At 48.9% G+C, this 15,517-nt stretch overlaps 3 protein-coding genes; 1 reads left to right on the top strand and 2 right to left on the bottom strand.

Annotated features, from left to right (window-relative positions):
• Positions 1–262: 262 nt before the first annotated feature.
• On the bottom strand, positions 263–2,275 carry GSTUM_00008293001 (uncharacterized protein). XM_002839966.2 has 3 exons: positions 1,735–2,275; positions 949–1,624; positions 263–879 (listed from the first exon to the last, which is right to left on the bottom strand). Exons 1-3 carry the CDS (start codon positions 1,872–1,874, stop codon positions 643–645), a joined length of 1,053 nt encoding a protein of 350 aa, XP_002840012.1. The 5' UTR covers positions 1,875–2,275; the 3' UTR covers positions 263–642.
• Positions 2,276–3,727: 1,452 nt separating this feature from the next.
• GSTUM_00008292001 (uncharacterized protein) lies at positions 3,728–6,386 on the bottom strand. XM_002839965.2 has 5 exons: positions 5,233–6,386; positions 5,117–5,177; positions 4,681–5,008; positions 4,268–4,623; positions 3,728–4,208 (listed from the first exon to the last, which is right to left on the bottom strand). The coding sequence occupies exons 1-5, from the start codon at positions 5,665–5,667 to the stop codon at positions 3,997–3,999; spliced, it is 1,392 nt and encodes a 463-aa protein (XP_002840011.1). The 5' UTR covers positions 5,668–6,386; the 3' UTR covers positions 3,728–3,996.
• A 6,686-nt stretch (positions 6,387–13,072) lies between these two features.
• Positions 13,073–14,686, top strand: GSTUM_00008291001 (uncharacterized protein; the record flags this gene model as incomplete). XM_002839964.2 has 1 exon in its annotated part: positions 13,073–14,686. One exon carries the CDS (start codon positions 13,073–13,075, stop codon positions 14,363–14,365), a length of 1,293 nt encoding a protein of 430 aa, XP_002840010.1. The 3' UTR covers positions 14,366–14,686.
• Positions 14,687–15,517: the final 831 nt, after the last annotated feature.

The raw sequence follows: 15,517 nt of genomic DNA, 5'->3' as shown, positions 1-15,517 counted from the left end.
GATACATACTCGAGTATCTCACGACACCACAGCGCAATTATAGTATCTTAATCCGACAACTTCGTAGAGATAATCCACGCCGTAGTAGAACGACCCCTGCGATTGAGACGTGCACAAGCTTCGAGTGGAGGTCTGTTTCGGAGAGTGAATTAAGTAGCCTCTCAATCCGTTACGCCGCGATGCACGTAAATCTAGACACCAGACAAGAAAGGGTGATTAGTGGTGGGTAAGAAGGCAAGCACCATTGCACCGCGCAAAACTATGATAACAAAAGAAGGGCGATTAATGCTACGTAGACACCCCTCTACCGCACTCTCCTTGCTGACCATCAATCTATCAACCCACAGCCCGCAATTCCGACTGCATATCAAACAGTAGATCAAACCCTCACGAGAAGAAAAGAAGGAAAAAAAAGATATTACAACACAAACCTTCCCCCACTCCGCACTCGCTCATTCAACACTAACTAACCCACCCTCAACAGATGAAAGGGCTTTAGTAGGACAGGATATCACAGGAGAAAGAAAAAAAAGGAAAAATAATTGTTCACGATAAAGAGCCCCCTGCTAACAAACCAACACGCGGAGACAGAATTCTGATATAGACCTAAGAAATTCCGACCAAACTAAGCCAACCGATCGATCATAACCTCTTCCCCGGCACAAACACATACAAGCACGTCAGCGCCGCGACCATGAGGATAGTAAGCATAAGGATCCACAAAGAGCGCTTGCTGAGTAAGCGACGGACGAAAGGTTCCTTGACGCGAGTGAAAGACATGAGGGTGTACTCGCTAATGCCTATCAGGCCCATTATGGGATCTAGGGAGTACTGGTGGGCCATGAGACAGTAGATGCCGATTGAGAAAGGGAGGATAAGCTGCAATTATTTAATGTATTAGTTTATGATGGTGGTACGGAGGTTTAGATTGGGAAATCTATGACAAACCCATAATCTAGTGCTCTTCGGCTTGATGTCCAAGAAGATGAGTGCAAAAGCTGCCCAGAAACCACCAAACATGGCTAGGAGGCCTACGATCAAACGTAGGGTAGCACTAGGGGGTACGAGATTTCCAAGGGCTTTTGCTCTCAAAAATCCTGGGAAGGCGTCCCGCTCCATTGCCTGGAAAACATAGTCCTTTGCTTCATCAAATATGGCGGGATCGTCTCGCGCCTCCACTTCAATCGCATTAGCAATAGATTGTAAGATAACTTCCGGTAGGACAATCTCGCGCTCAGCGCCCCGCAAAAGGAAAGTGTATAGGATCTTTTCAGCAGAAGCGCGTAGATCATTCCTTGTAACCGTGTGGCCAGGGGAGGTTGAGTCTGTATTGGGATCAAGGGCGGAGGAGGACATGAGCGATGGGCGACCTGTTCCTGGAGTTTCCAGCGTGTCGCCCACGGAGCGGCGGACGGGAGTCTCGGACGTGCCTTCGGAGCGGAGGAAAGCGGAGAGCCGTTGGTCATCACTCTTCTGTTCATAATTCTCATCAACTAAGAGGTCTTCTGGAGCTCCAGAAGACCGCTTGCTGCCTTTGTCCAGATCGGGCGTAGAGACCAGTACACTTCGGCGGAGTTCACGGACATAGTGTCGGCAGAGCGAAATATGTTGGGCGACGTCGAGCCTGGAAGACAAAGCATACGTTAGCGAGAATCCCAAGCCACCGTCCCAATCAACAGCCGAACATCAGGACACCTCCTCCTGCCCACCCCCCTCTTCTCACAGGTGACATACCAGAAATCTAGATAATCCACAGAGCGTTGCTGATCCCTCATGTAAATGTAAAACGAGAACAAATCCACGGGCGGCAAAGTTCTCCTGCTGAGAACCTCGAACAAAGTGGGAAGACGATTACGCTCACTCACAGTGCCCATTATGACCCACTGAACGAGCGTGAAAATATATGTTTCTGAGGAGCTGTAGAATTCTCAGCGTGGTGCAACTATACGCTAACACTGTCAAACGTCTGACGATGGTGGAACGAGGTTGAGTGAGGGGAAGGTTTGTTTGTTGGAGCCGTGAGTCGAGTGTGTCGATGGTTGGGAGCGACGAAAAAGGCGGTCGCAACGCAGGAACGAGAATGGAAAGCCAGCAAGCAAGCGAGGACAACACAGACAACACAGACAGGGCAAGAATGGAGGAGACTAGCAAAGGGCAAAGCGGAAGAGGGAGGAAAAATGGCGAAACAAAAAAAATTTTAATGAGTAGAAATCGACGGATCAATCGATCGATCAATCAATAGATTGATTATGAGCAGAGGAATATTGGTTTCAATTCTCCCCGTCAACGATCCGATGAAGGTGAAAAAGGGGAGGAGAAAAAGGAAGCAGCAAGCCGGGGAATCTGACCCCAATCAAGACAAAGCCTCACCAAACAAAAAGCCTCCAACTCAGCTTCTCTCTCCCATAGAATTCACGACAGCCTAACTACTCGAGTACAATGCGTCATCACATCTTCACCCCAATTTTGAAAAATGCATCAGGACGGTAGAATTCCTCCTACGTACTGTGTGATACCGGTGCACGAACGAGTACGGTGCCCAAAATACCGGCACAATCCCGCGTAACAAGGACAGACAATAAAACGGGTTAAGGTAGATCTCACCACGGTTGCACAGTGCCCAACGCCATCCCCGCCTTCAAGATCAGGGCGTTCGAGATCAAGGGCCCATTTCTGACAGTCAAGAACAAAAGAAAAAGGAAAATTTGCCTAGCCTTGTCACGTGACTTAGTCCGTGAGAGTTTATTCGAGTCAATTGCTTGTCGGATTTGAGTAGCGAAGACACAATACTAAACGATTGATGCTTATTTACACGGCACGGTGCAGGACAGCTAGAACCTAGTAATCCACTTAGGGCGAACAAGTTCTTGGAGAATCTTTTATGAGTACTATTGAATCACTTGGTTCTCGGCCAGTTCTATGGAGAATCTCTTTTCGAACCTTCCCCCTTAACGATATTTGTCCTACGGCGTTTCTACGAGTATTCTATCAACGTCCCCAAAAGCCACCAACCAAACCACGTTGCAGGTGGCCAACTGATAGCCTAAAGATGCCAGTGACGACGTCCCCCAACCACGGTACAGTACCGTTGTGCCAGGAGCAACAGTCTACGGCAGGGGGGAAAGTGTGTAACCCCCATTACTATGGAGTGGCTTGCACCCATATTTACCGTATTAAATCTATTGTGGCTCTATACTACAAAATAGCCCCGTTGAAGTCCTTCACCCAATTCAGGGAATCGCAGTGGGGGCTTACAGTACACACTTCCCCCCGCGGCTTCTAGTAATGACATCCTGTACGGTATGCTCTTCAGGGAAAAATCCCCCCATATTAATCGAATACTTACATTGCACCTGCGCGACAGAAAATTGAAGATACTTTCACACAGAAGCCACCACCAATCTCTAAATCTAGGCTAACCCGGGGCCGTGCTCGAGTACTATCATACCCACGAGGTGCTACGATAGTAAGTATAGATTCTGGCAGCAGACTCGCCCCTTCTGTTACTAGAATGCAGTCTGCCTGCTATTACATGCCCGTCTTTGGTCGCGGTCACCGCAGTGCCACGCTCGGTCCAGGCATGAACCTAGTAGACAGACTGCCGGTGAACTGTTCCGAAGTTTAAAGGTGCACTAGTACTAGTACAAGTGCTTGTACTGGTATTCTTGTGCGAGATAATAGTGCACTTTTCCATGATAACCGACTACCGGTACTAGTACTGTACCAGCACAGTGCAAAAAACATTTAACTCTAACTCGGACACTCAGCTACGGTACTCAGCTACTCGAAGTCAAAATATCTTTTATCATCATCACCATCAAGTCTCCTGATATTCTCTATTCATGTATAGTACATAAACCATAGATCCAACATTTATTTTTTCTTGTTGTTTCTATCCATTCATGCTTGCTCCTTTCCAAATTACTGAAAAGGTAATAATATAATAATAATAATAATAATAATAATAATAATAAAGACAAGGGACGACTTTCTCCCTTAAGCGACATGAAGAGGCGCACATCCGCAAGCCCCGGGAATGGTGTGTCCCATGTCACGCTTGACACGTTTGGAGGTGGTGCCCTTGGGAATGGTTTCTGTGGATCTAGCGTATGTCGCGATTGCGTGAGCAGCCGCCTTGGTGTTCTGGATCCAAGCGCCCAGGTTCAAGTTATCGATGTTGTCGCCGGCTTTGTGGTAGTTTCTGTCGTCTGTATATCAAGTTTGTTAGTTCGTGAGCATAAAACTGCCAGGTTTCACAATGACTTACAAGCAACACCAATCTCTCCGCCCCAGAGCGCTGCCTCCTCAGCAGTCTTGTTTCCCTCGGCTCCTGTAAAGATACCGCCAATGGGGATTCCAACTTCCATGAACGGGGCGTAGTCCGAGCGGCCGTCAAAATCGCTGGCCCGGGTTGGGAGCCCGAGCTTCTGGAAGTAGTCCTCAAAGAGGTGCTCAATGGCGTCAGATCCTGGGGGGCCGGTGGTGTTGAAGGAAGACCCATCGCCGTCGTAAAGGAAGTATCCAAAGTTGGGTGATGCAATCATGTCGAAGTTGAGGTACAGGGCCACCTTGGCAAGTTCGGCTTCAGGAAGGGTCTCAACGTAATATCTAGATCCGATGAGGCTGCGAGTTTACGTTAATTTGGGGTACGTCCGCAGGACCCAAAGAATTTGAACGTACCCGAATTCCTCAGCAGACCAAAAACCGAAGCGCACAGCGTTGTTGACTGACCACTTGGTCAGTTGTAGCGCAATCTCTAGATTTCCGATAGATCCGGAACCGTTGTCATTGATACCGGGGCCAGCAGTAACAGAATCTGTGTGACCTCCAGACATGACGATGTTGTTCTGATCCCCCCCCTTGGAAGTAGCGAGGACATTGCTGGTGTATCTGACTTCATTGATAGAGTTGACAAGCAAACTACCCTTGACAGGTCCAGCCCCAATAGCAGCGACCAAAGCAGTTCCGTCGGTCCCTGAGATAGCTGCTACGGGAACATAAGGGCCTTCTGGGCGGGTGAGCTCGCCGAGAGTTGAACCACCAATCAGGTCAGGTAAGTTGTTATAGATGACGGCTCCGGCGGCTCCGGCGGCTCCTGCACGGGCAACCTTCAAACCGAATTCGCAGTCCCCACGAGAGATCAGAGCAATCTTTCCCTTAAGTTCGGGGTAGTCGCTCTATTTTTGGTGGTTAGTGCGAAAATTATCACAATGAGAAAATCTTTGAACACACCTGGTCACAACCAAGATTTGCTACCTTAACCAACTGGGCCGTTAGAGTAGATCCTCCGGTTGACGGCGAGTAGGTCATGAATTCCGAGGGGTATGTCGTTGACAGGGCAGAGAACGAAGTATTCCCCTCGGAGAAGACATAAGTAAAGGGTTGCTTCTCGACGTTATAGTACCCAGTGGCCACAAGAGTATCATAAATATAATCCACAGTCAAGTTATGACCCGCGGAGCCAGCAACACGATTCCGAATAGGTGTGGAGTCCGCAAAACTCTGAAACTCTTTCGCGTGCTCATACAGGGCCTTCTTGTTCAAAACGCGCCTCAATTTCTTCGACTCCACAAGACTAACATTGTGGGTGGGGGCAGGAGCCAGAGGAGTGGCCACTGCTGCGCCGGCGAGCGAGAAAATGAGGAAGATACCGGTAGACAACTTCATCGTAAGGAATTGAGGGGACGGCGATAGCACTGGGGAGGGGTGGATAGAAACGTCGGTGGGGATCAAGAAACCCTAGTGGGGACCACTGCCCCCGCCCTTTTTATAAGGTATGATAAGTTGTTGAGTGATCAGCGGTCTCGACCTACAACGACCAGCGGAGGGTTGCGTCCAATTCAGTACCGGTAGCCAAACATCTCGCCGTGCCATCCGAGTGATTTCGCCTGATGGTGGGGTATCTACGCAATACCAGGGCCTATATTGGACACCTTCGTTGCGGGGAACAGCTTTCCTTGCCAATCCAGGTGCCGGCGCCATGTAGCTCTCCGGTGAATCATTGCACAGTAAAGTGTGCGAGGATATTGATTTTAGCGGTAGTGTGTGTCAATTGAGCGATCAAGAAAATAACGTGGAAATAAAGTAGATTCGATATGTTCAACCAGCATGTGGCGGACCACACTTTTAGTATACCGGCGGTAGTGCAGGTCACCCGTTGTACAGTACAGTACCTGCATCTGCCTGCCTTGCTGTCTTTCCCTCTGCGTAGGGAAACGGCGGTCCCTGTAAATGCTTCATTCATTCTCTCCCCCTTTCAATTCTTTCTGGCATGCGGGAATCGGGCTAGAGATCTCCGAGCCAGTGAGCATCCACCCATCTCGAGAATGTCGAGAATGGTTTCCTGGTTTGCTTATCCCACGCCGGTACCATATGCTCTGCTTGTCCCAGCATTCGGAAGAACGGTATTCAAGGACTGGCAAGAACGAGAGGTGAGGAATGCTGAACACCCCCCTTCCCCCCCATAGTGTAGATACCTTAAAATTCGCCGGACAAGCCAACCGAGAGATGTTGAGTTGTCCAATAACTGTGCGCACTGTACCCGTGACAGCACTGCAGGTATTATCCCTCCACAAAGAGATAAAACTCCCGTTGGCGCCAAGGCTCTGAGAGTTGGGTCCCAGCGGAATTCTGGCGGAATCGAACGAGTTTGGCTTTAGAACCGGAAATGGAAGGGATATCGATGATTCGCTCCATCGGTGAGGTGGCCGCAGGGAAGGCTGGAAATTATTGGATGCCTCTACAGCATTATCAAAAAAAAATTATGATTATTGAGAAATAATTTACAGTACGGTACTGTCCCTGCATGTAACTTATCACAGCAAACCTTGGGTGTTTCGTTTTGTATACGGGTATAATAGACAGGCGGGAAGAATCACACACAATTCCTATGATTATCTTTCGGTAAAACTTCTATGATATTATCTATGATATCTCTAAGCAATTCACATCAAAATGTGAGGCGGCGTTGCGCTCCAGATTTAGGGCAAATAGGAATTATTCAGATAAGATCTGCATCAAGGGCATAGATTTCTAAAAAAATCTATTGCATCGCTGAACACCAATTTTTCTGGAGAGACGCCATTTAATTTTTTTCGGAATATATTCCATTATTATCTGCGGTTGCGATATTTCTGGGTTTGTCACTTATAGTAACTTACTGTGCTGAACTGGGCATGCTCGACAGGGTCTAAACTTTTTCCACAATTTCTGATTAAAAAAGGGCAGAAGGTGAGAGAATTCTTTGCCAAGGTTTAACTTTTATCGGTGGTTATTCCCCTGATGGAATTCGAATGGTTTACGGTATTGCCAAGCGCATTGCACTGTACTAGTACGGTGGTGAAAATTTCGACCCCTCGAATTATCAGTGGGAAATTACGCCATTAGACCTCGATGAGTTTGGTTTGGTAAATTTGACGGAATTGCGAAAACCAGTCAATGAGACCCGGCAGCACCGTGCCGAGAAAGCGCCAATCCTTTTCAAGAGCTTGTGTCTCTGAACCCGGAGATTAGAGTCTGTCCGGGGATAGCGAATCACCGGGGTTCTCACGATACTCAACGGGAGTCATTGATACATGTCGTCCTTTGGCCCCTGCCCAAGGTACAATGTTCCCGGACGCAATCACCCCGTAGGACATGCTCGAAGAAGGTTACTGGATGAAATTTACCTAAATGGAATCTTGCATTATTGTACTATCGGTACGGCGTGTTATGCGGACTTTGTGAAAGTGCCATACTCGGTGAAGGTAGGAATTGTCCCCTGGGGTATGATATGTTGGGCTTAGTTACTGAGTTCATATCTGGGGCCTGCTCGGGGGCCTCATGGGTCCGAGGTTTGAGGGCAGAAATCCGATGATTCTACTACCGTATTCCCTATACTTATAGTATCAAACCTGTATGGTGCTGTGTGCTGTACCTGCACTAGGGCAGAGACACTAAAAAACCACCATTCCCACACTAGTACAATCCCATTACACGATACCACACTTGGAATATGAGGAGGCTTAAATGTCTAGCCTTAACCCCCTTGCACATTGCCTCAAGCCATCCGAGCAACATCTATCATAATTTGGTTCCAGCTTTCGTATGATATCAGTACAGGAGTGCTCGTACGATACTATACTTGAATACGGCAATTCACTGTAACCACCAGCCGCTATAAGCTTAAACTCACAGCGGCGGTCAAAACACTGGCACGCACCCCGCAACTTTAGTGTATCGTTGAGCAGCGGGCAGCCACCTTAAATCGACTACTCCGAGCCATCATATCCACCGTTGGTCCCGCCCACGAGAGAACGCGAGTATCCGGGGGTCACAAGAGTAGTTGAGGCATTAGGGTACATACAGTTCCTGCCCTCAGGGTATTGAGGCGATATCGTAGAAATATGGCTGAGCGGAACGGCCGACGGCCAGTCTCGACAAGCGTTACAGGAACGATTACCACGATGCTCTTGCCGGGAACGCTCGCTAGCTCGCCGGCTAGGGGAGGGGACGAAGGGAAGAGGTGGTAAACGGGAGCTAATTGGTGGCTGTGCTCTGGCGGTTTGGTGCTGCTTGCGGTATAATTTGGTTATTTTAGAATGTCGGAAGGAAGCCGACGGTTTGTGGGAGGAGGTTGTGCTTGCGGATGGTGATGAAAGTGGGGGCACGGCAATAGTACAAGTATGGGTGAGTGGGTGAGCACCATACAGTGGAAATGTTCCTCGATCCTGACGAGTGTAGTCGGGTTATACGAAGGGTCACATTTGCACCAGCGAGATACCGTATTGTTAGAGAGTTCCTTCCCGGTGTCACTATTAAGCGCGCTGGCGAAAGCATAACGAGGGGATGTATCATGTCAGGCGATTTCTTCCCCACACTAGAGCCTAGAGAAGGGACGGGACCTTTGATCTTCAAGTCACGTGAAGTCAATAAAAATATGGGCCGTTATTGTAGCAGCGCAGTAACGACACCGATGGCCCATCACCAACCGCGTGTGCTGCCCGTTCATCATACCACGCGCAAGTCCTACTACAAGTACCCAGGACTGTAGCCGCCCTTCGCAATTTCCTACATTGGCGATTGGGAGATTAAAATGTCCGTAAATGGCAAAGCGGCACACAAAGCATCGCGATTCCGCTTCCTCACAAATCATGACATAACACTAGTCCACCGGAGATCACAGCTGGCAGCGGAACCGCATTGGTTCCCAAATTTTCACGGAAACCTCTGTATGGTAAATGACCCTCCAACGTTTGGCCGCCGTTACTCTCCTACCAAACAAATAGCCGAATAAACAAATGGTTGAAATAATCCCAGCTGATGGTTAGTCCATATAAGTACTGGTTGGACCTGCCTTGCCGCACAAGACCGCACTCGTCACATTCCGGTAGTATTGTACTAGTACAGTAAACTACCTTATTACCGGCAAACGCTCCTCGCGGCTAAATTTAGAATACAAGCAGCAACTCGGGATACCGAAAATGACACCGGCCTCACTATAATACTTCATCAGGGGCAACCCCGGGGAGTCTATAACAATAAATTGCGCAGTAAACATTCTGGTCCTACCACCACTGAAACCAGCCCGGGGAACCACTTCTTTAGGGAACAACGGAAAAATAGACTGCGGTACCCCCCACGCAATCCACAACGTCCACCTAGCAGACAGAGATCTCTCAGGACCACACACAGTAATCATAGAAAAACGGCAGTATAACCTCAGTCACCACTTCTCTTTCCCCGCCCTCCACATCTTGACAAACGTATGAGTCTAACATCAACGGGAACCATGGCGTACTGTTCGCCAGCTTTCGCCATTCGCATCTTCACATTGTTAAATCCTACTCCATGCGCCAGTGCCCGCCCGCTATCGCGGGGGGTTATGAGGCGGCCATAGAAATTACCGTATGCGCTAAGATGTTCCTCAATGCTGAGGAGTTTTATGCGAGGGGTGAGAGTTTGGTTGAGGGGAGTGCGAGCTGTGAGGTCACGGCTATGAGGGTGTTTGTGGAGGTGGATGTCTTTGTGGAGCCGAAGTGGGATGAGTGGAGATTGCGGTTTAAGAAGGGGTGTGGGGATGAGGGGAGCGGTATTTGGGACAACCAACTTACTAGTGAGTATTGGGCCATCCGGGCAGAGGGGTATTGTAAGTTGTGGGTGGTGGTTGATCTAGTAGTTTTTTCCGAGGAACCGGTGTTCGCTGAAGATTGTGGTGGGGGAGTGGCCGCGAGGAAGGCTGTTGTTTTAGGCGTCTGATATGGAAGGGGCTCACGCTCTTGGGAGTGCGCTATATGCGGAGGCTTTGTAGATCACTTTGCAGCAGAATATTAAATCTAATTGGATAGTTGATCTTGGTCCCTTTCCCCTCTTTATCCTCTCCCCTCTGGTCACTCTCCAGGTAACGAGCAATAGACACGCTCCACCAAAAACATCTAGATCCTCATATCAACGCACAACCGTCCTTATCCCCCACCCCCTATTGCACCCAGAACCTAACATTTCCAGTACATACGATCCCCAAAACATCCGCCCCTCTACACTGCCCAGCGCCTCCAAAACACTGAGAAACACGTGGCTGGGAAACTCTCATGTCTCATGTCCTCCACACCTTCGTATAACCTTTTTCTATTGCATCCACCTCTCTATTCCCACACCCTACAACTTAAGTTAACCACCACATCCGGGAAGGCACTATCCCGATCATTGCCGGTACACTTCGTAGGTGAGCGACCTGTACATGATGGGTCGGCTTGAATCCCAGCCCCCTTTAGAGGGTGGTGGGTTCCCGCCTTGTGTGACCATTTCACTACTAGAGTGGATAAGATAGTACTCTGTGGATTACTCTGTAGTTGTGAGTAACGTGATAGGTGAGCTTAAGCCTCTTAGGGGAGCTGATTTGCTAGGCGGCTTGTCACGGGTTGGTGAGTGTATCAGGTAGGGTCCTGAAGTAGATATTTTGACTTTGCTGGTATTTTGCCTCGCACTTGCTGGGGGTTAAAAAGGCTAACTTTTGGCGTCCATGAATGCACAACTACCAAGGCGAGGGCTGCAATTTGACCTGATGAAGGGCGGTATAGATTGGGAGTCGAAGTCAAGGTTAGAGGTAAGGCGGGTTTAATGGCAATTGGATTGGGAAGCAGAGATATTGGGATTCCGGGGTTGATAGCCAAACCTGGATGTGAGAGAATTTTGATTAAGAATGGTAGAGCCATGACGAAGAGGACCGTTGAGAGACGGATTTCGCAGGAGGCAAATCAGTATTGTTGTATGATATCAATGGATAGATAATATCATAGGTTATTGTGTTGAGTCGAGGAAAATCGATGCTGATGTCACAGGTTATCGCTCCCCTTATCTGCGGACGCGGAAGCAGTACAGTCTGGGGAATGTATATTCACAGTAATTGGCTCCTGGGAAGATATCTTGACTTAAGGGAGTAACCGGACCTCACATTAACATGTTGGAGTTGCTTCTACTAGGGAGGTCTAATGTAGCGTACAACATTTTTTCATTTTATTTGTCCCGGCAGAGGGCGGACAGCTAGTTTTCCTTTTCGGGGTGTTTCCCTTATATTTAAAAGGGTGAATTCTGGACTTCTTATTGTAAGGCTATGTATGATAAGGTTTAATCATTCTAGTTCTGACGATAGTGTAAATTCATCTTCCTCTAGGGGTCAAATTAGTCATGAAATACCTTATATGGACATACTCTTCAAATAGAGTAGTCATTTTGAGAGATAGGGTATAGTACAGCGCAATCGTGCAACTGCAAGCAATGGGTGGCAGATCTGGTTACCACCCAATTTTCCGCAAGAAGTATCTTTATGGGTGTTTATCGATATGAATAAAAACATTGGTGATTGAATCAGAGTACCAGAGTCATGGGGGTTTGTCCCCTTACAATTTTTTTGGTATTAAAAAAAGTTGTCAATAACGTTCCACCAATGTTTGGCCATTGGATAATTGATACCTCTAATTTATAGTATGAGAGCTTTATGTTATGAAAGATACAATTATAATGATAATATTATTATCATAATGGCAATTGTGCTACCGGTATATCTACAAGAACTTTTCACCAATGCAGTTTAAGAGTGCAAAGGAGAGGAGATACAAACAGATTCCGTGTAAAGTTTCTGCTATGGGTAAGAAATTCCCCTATTGTTTACTCTATAAAACATGTTAATTGGGTTGGTGAGGTGAGATATCATACCTACGTTGGTGCGAGACGGGGGGTGCAAGATAGAGGGTGCCAAGATCTTCCACCTTCTATAGTACTGGCAATTTTACACGGGTTCATTACCTCGGTACGGTAACATAGACTGATAAGATCACAATACACCGGGTCTCTCCTACATAATATCATTCAAGCAGCCAAAGTCATCCAGCGAGGGCTATCATATCATACTTGTTCAACATGGCAAAGCCACTCGAGATGAACCTCTTGAGGTTACTACCTTCCACGATGATGCCCAGATGCTCACCGTTCCCTCTGCCGGCCGGTATTTCATAGTGCCGAAAAAAGCAGCGATTGAGGACTTTCAGGACATGCGACAGGAACATTATTGCTTTGCTGGAATGAGATATGCCTGGAAATGGGGTATGCTCGATGAAAATTCTCTGCGCGTGCCGAATGTATGCAGACTTTTTTTCTTCGCTGACCGTACTCATAGTATATCACTCATACACGCCCCTTTTCCTAAGCTCTTTCCCGGGTTCTTTTCCGAAGTGGACCTGACTTTTTGCCGACGCCAAAAATACTCACTAGTTATCACTCGAATTTCCTAACCTGGTTTAGTCTACATTTAAATACCACATCTCCTTTCGGCAATGGACCCAACTATTGTCCAACCCATGATCGGGGGGAGTGTACGTGTGGTCTGGTTGCCATCCGGGTAGCATCAACCTTAAGCCTCAACACTGCCGGTCATCCAATCGCAGCGCGCATCCTACGAGTACTGTACAAGTAAAATCACCCTGTGAACACTACTGTAACGCCAACTCATCAATCTGGCAGTCCCATCGCCAATTGAACCCGAGCCAAATCTCACAACCAAACAGAAAACAACTCCAAGTGCTTTCAACCAAACAAGATGCCGACTCCGCTCGACGCCATACGCACCGACACTACCATCGACTCGTACAAAGTCGGCAACCTCCTATTCGACCCGGGCTACCGCGAGACCCGAATCCGCATAGCAAGTATCCTCAGCAACGACAGGATATTCGACAAGTCCTTACGACCACACCTCAACCACCGTCAACTCCTTCATCTCTCTCTGCGCATCTTCAAACGGTTGCTGGAGCTCCGCGACGCGCATGGATGGTCCGATCTCGAGTTTACCCTCGCCTGTCGTTTGCAGGATGAGTCTCTCCCGACCAGTCTTCACGACGCGGCTTTCGTCCCGGTTATCGCAAGTCAAGGAACGCAGGAGCAGCAAGCGTATTGGCTACCAAGATGTAAACGCTACGAAGTCATCGGCTGCTATGCACAGACGGAGTTGGCGCATGGGAGTAACGTACAGGAGCTGGAAACGGCTGCGAGGTTCGATGTCACCTCAGGAGAATTTGTGATTTCCTCACCAAGGCTGGAGAGTACAAAGTGGTGGATTGGAGGATTGGGAGTCGTGGCGAATCATGCAATTGTGCAGGCCGTGCTATACTTGCCGTTGCCTTCGAACCCACTAGAATACAAATCGTACGGGCCGCACTTGTTCATTGTCCCGGTTCGCTCGCTGGGGACGCACGAGCCGTTACCGGGAATTACGATCGGAGACATTGGGCCGAAGGCGTATGGGGGGTTTGGCATGGTGGATAACGGTTATGTGCAATTCCGGGAGGTCCGGATTCCCCGGGAGAACATGCTTATGCGGCATGCGCAAGTCACGCTCACGGGGGAGTACGTCCGACCGGCACACGACAAACTTTCCTTCGGCAGCATGGTTGCACTGCGGGCTGGCATTCCAGTGAACCTGGGGTGGTCTTTAGCGAGAGCTGTAACAATTGCTCTGAGATATTGCATTCACAGACGGCAGTTTGCAGCCACTCCTGGTGGACCGGAGCAGCCGGTTATTACGTATGCTAGTGTTAAGCATAGATTGTACCCGCTGCTAGCGTCGAGCTATGCATACATTATCGCTGGGAGGGAACTGTGGGCCATGTATCAGAAGATGCTGGAGGAGGTTGTTCAACGGGGAAATGTGGAGTCGTTGGCGGAGATGCATAGTTTGTCTATTGCTTTGAAGGTCAAGAGCTCAACGGACTGTGCAAAGGGGCTGGAAGAGGCAAGGAAATGCATGGGTGGTCATGGATACTCTCATATGGGTGGTATTGGCCCACTATTCGCAAACGCTACTGCTTCTCAAACATATGAAGGTTTGTCCTAGACCCTCACAATACCACCCCTCACTCCCCCATCCCACTATCCTGACATGGAACAAAAGGAGACAACTACGCAATATCCCAACAAACTACTCGATCCCTCCTAAAGCATGTCTCCGCCTTACGCTCTTCCTCTTCGTCCCCCACATCCCTCACCTCCTCCCGCTCCTCCCGCTCTTCTTCTTCCTCTCGCTCTTCAGCCTCCTCCCGCTCGTCCTCATCGTCAGCACCAACAGAACACCACCTCCCCCCAAGTAGCTCCTACCTCCTAAACACCCTCCTAGCCCCGGCCCAATTCTACACCCAACGCTCAAACGTAAACACTTCCGGCGATTGGTACTCCCCAACCCACCAACTCTCGGCACTAGAGCATCGCGCAGCCTACCTAGTTCTCGAACTCTCCACCTCCCTCTCATCAACCTCTACCCCTCAGAACTGGTCCTTACACACACACACCACGCACCGAATCGCCTCCGCACATGCAGACGTTTTTGTAGCGACCACCTTCCGGAAATGCGTAACCCGTGCCAGCTCTCCCAACCACCTACCTGACGACTGTGCGTACGCCCTGTGCCTGCTTTGCGACATCTTCTGTTTGAGTACGCTCGTAGCTGGCTTGCCGGAGCTATTCGAGAGTGGGTTCATCAATGCTACGCAGGCAAGATTGCTCAGGCGAGCGTTGGACGAAGCACTTTTGGTCAGGATGGATGTTGGCAGCGCGGTCTCGTTGACGGACGCATTCGCATTTACCGGGCTCGAGATGGCGGGGAGTATACTTGGGCGGGAGGATGGGCGGATGTACGAGGGGATGTGGAAGACTGTTCGCGAGGGGGAGAGTGGGAGGGAGAGGGAGTTTTTGGAGGAGTGTTTGGAGATTACGAGGCATTCTCGTAGGAGGAGGGGGAGTGCGAAGTTGTAGGTATGATGGGCCGGTGTGATGGGGGCGGGATGTATTTACGGGAGCTTGGCCGGGTGGTTTGGGGATTTTGCTTCTTCATTTCGCTATGGGCTGGACTGGGGGGAGGTTTATTATTTATTTTGGATTGCCCTTAATTGCTGTGCCATAAGATAGCTAAGTATTGCGGCCTGTTATGTTAGTTTGGGCGTAAGAAAGTTAATGTTAAATACCTGCAAATCTCTTGCTTTGCTTTGCTGTA

This window comes from Tuber melanosporum, assembly GCF_000151645.1.
Source record: "Tuber melanosporum whole genome shotgun sequence assembly, scaffold_44, strain Mel28".
Taxonomy (NCBI): Eukaryota; Fungi; Ascomycota; class Pezizomycetes; order Pezizales; family Tuberaceae; genus Tuber; species Tuber melanosporum.
Note: the sequence above shows the minus strand (reverse complement) of the source record. Positions and strands in the feature narration are given on the sequence as shown.

Excerpts from the sequence above, each read along its gene's own strand:
- GSTUM_00008293001 (XM_002839966.2), bottom strand. The coding sequence starts at position 1,874 with ATGGGCACTGTGAGTGAGCGTAATCGTCTTCCCACTTTGTTCGAGGTT. Across the intron at positions 1,625-1,734 it reads GTGGATTATCTAGATTTCTG|GCTCGACGTCGCCCAACATA; the intron begins GTATGTCACCTG and ends TTTGTCTTCCAG. Across the intron at positions 880-948 it reads CGAAGAGCACTAGATTATGG|CTTATCCTCCCTTTCTCAAT; the intron begins GTTTGTCATAGA and ends AAATAATTGCAG.
- GSTUM_00008292001 (XM_002839965.2), bottom strand. The coding sequence starts at position 5,667 with ATGAAGTTGTCTACCGGTATCTTCCTCATTTTCTCGCTCGCCGGCGCA. Across the intron at positions 5,178-5,232 it reads CAAATCTTGGTTGTGACCAG|AGCGACTACCCCGAACTTAA; the intron begins GTGTGTTCAAAG and ends CACCAAAAATAG. Across the intron at positions 5,009-5,116 it reads TCGTGGGGACTGCGAATTCG|AAGGCCCTTATGTTCCCGTA; the intron begins GTTTGAAGGTTG and ends TCACCCGCCCAG.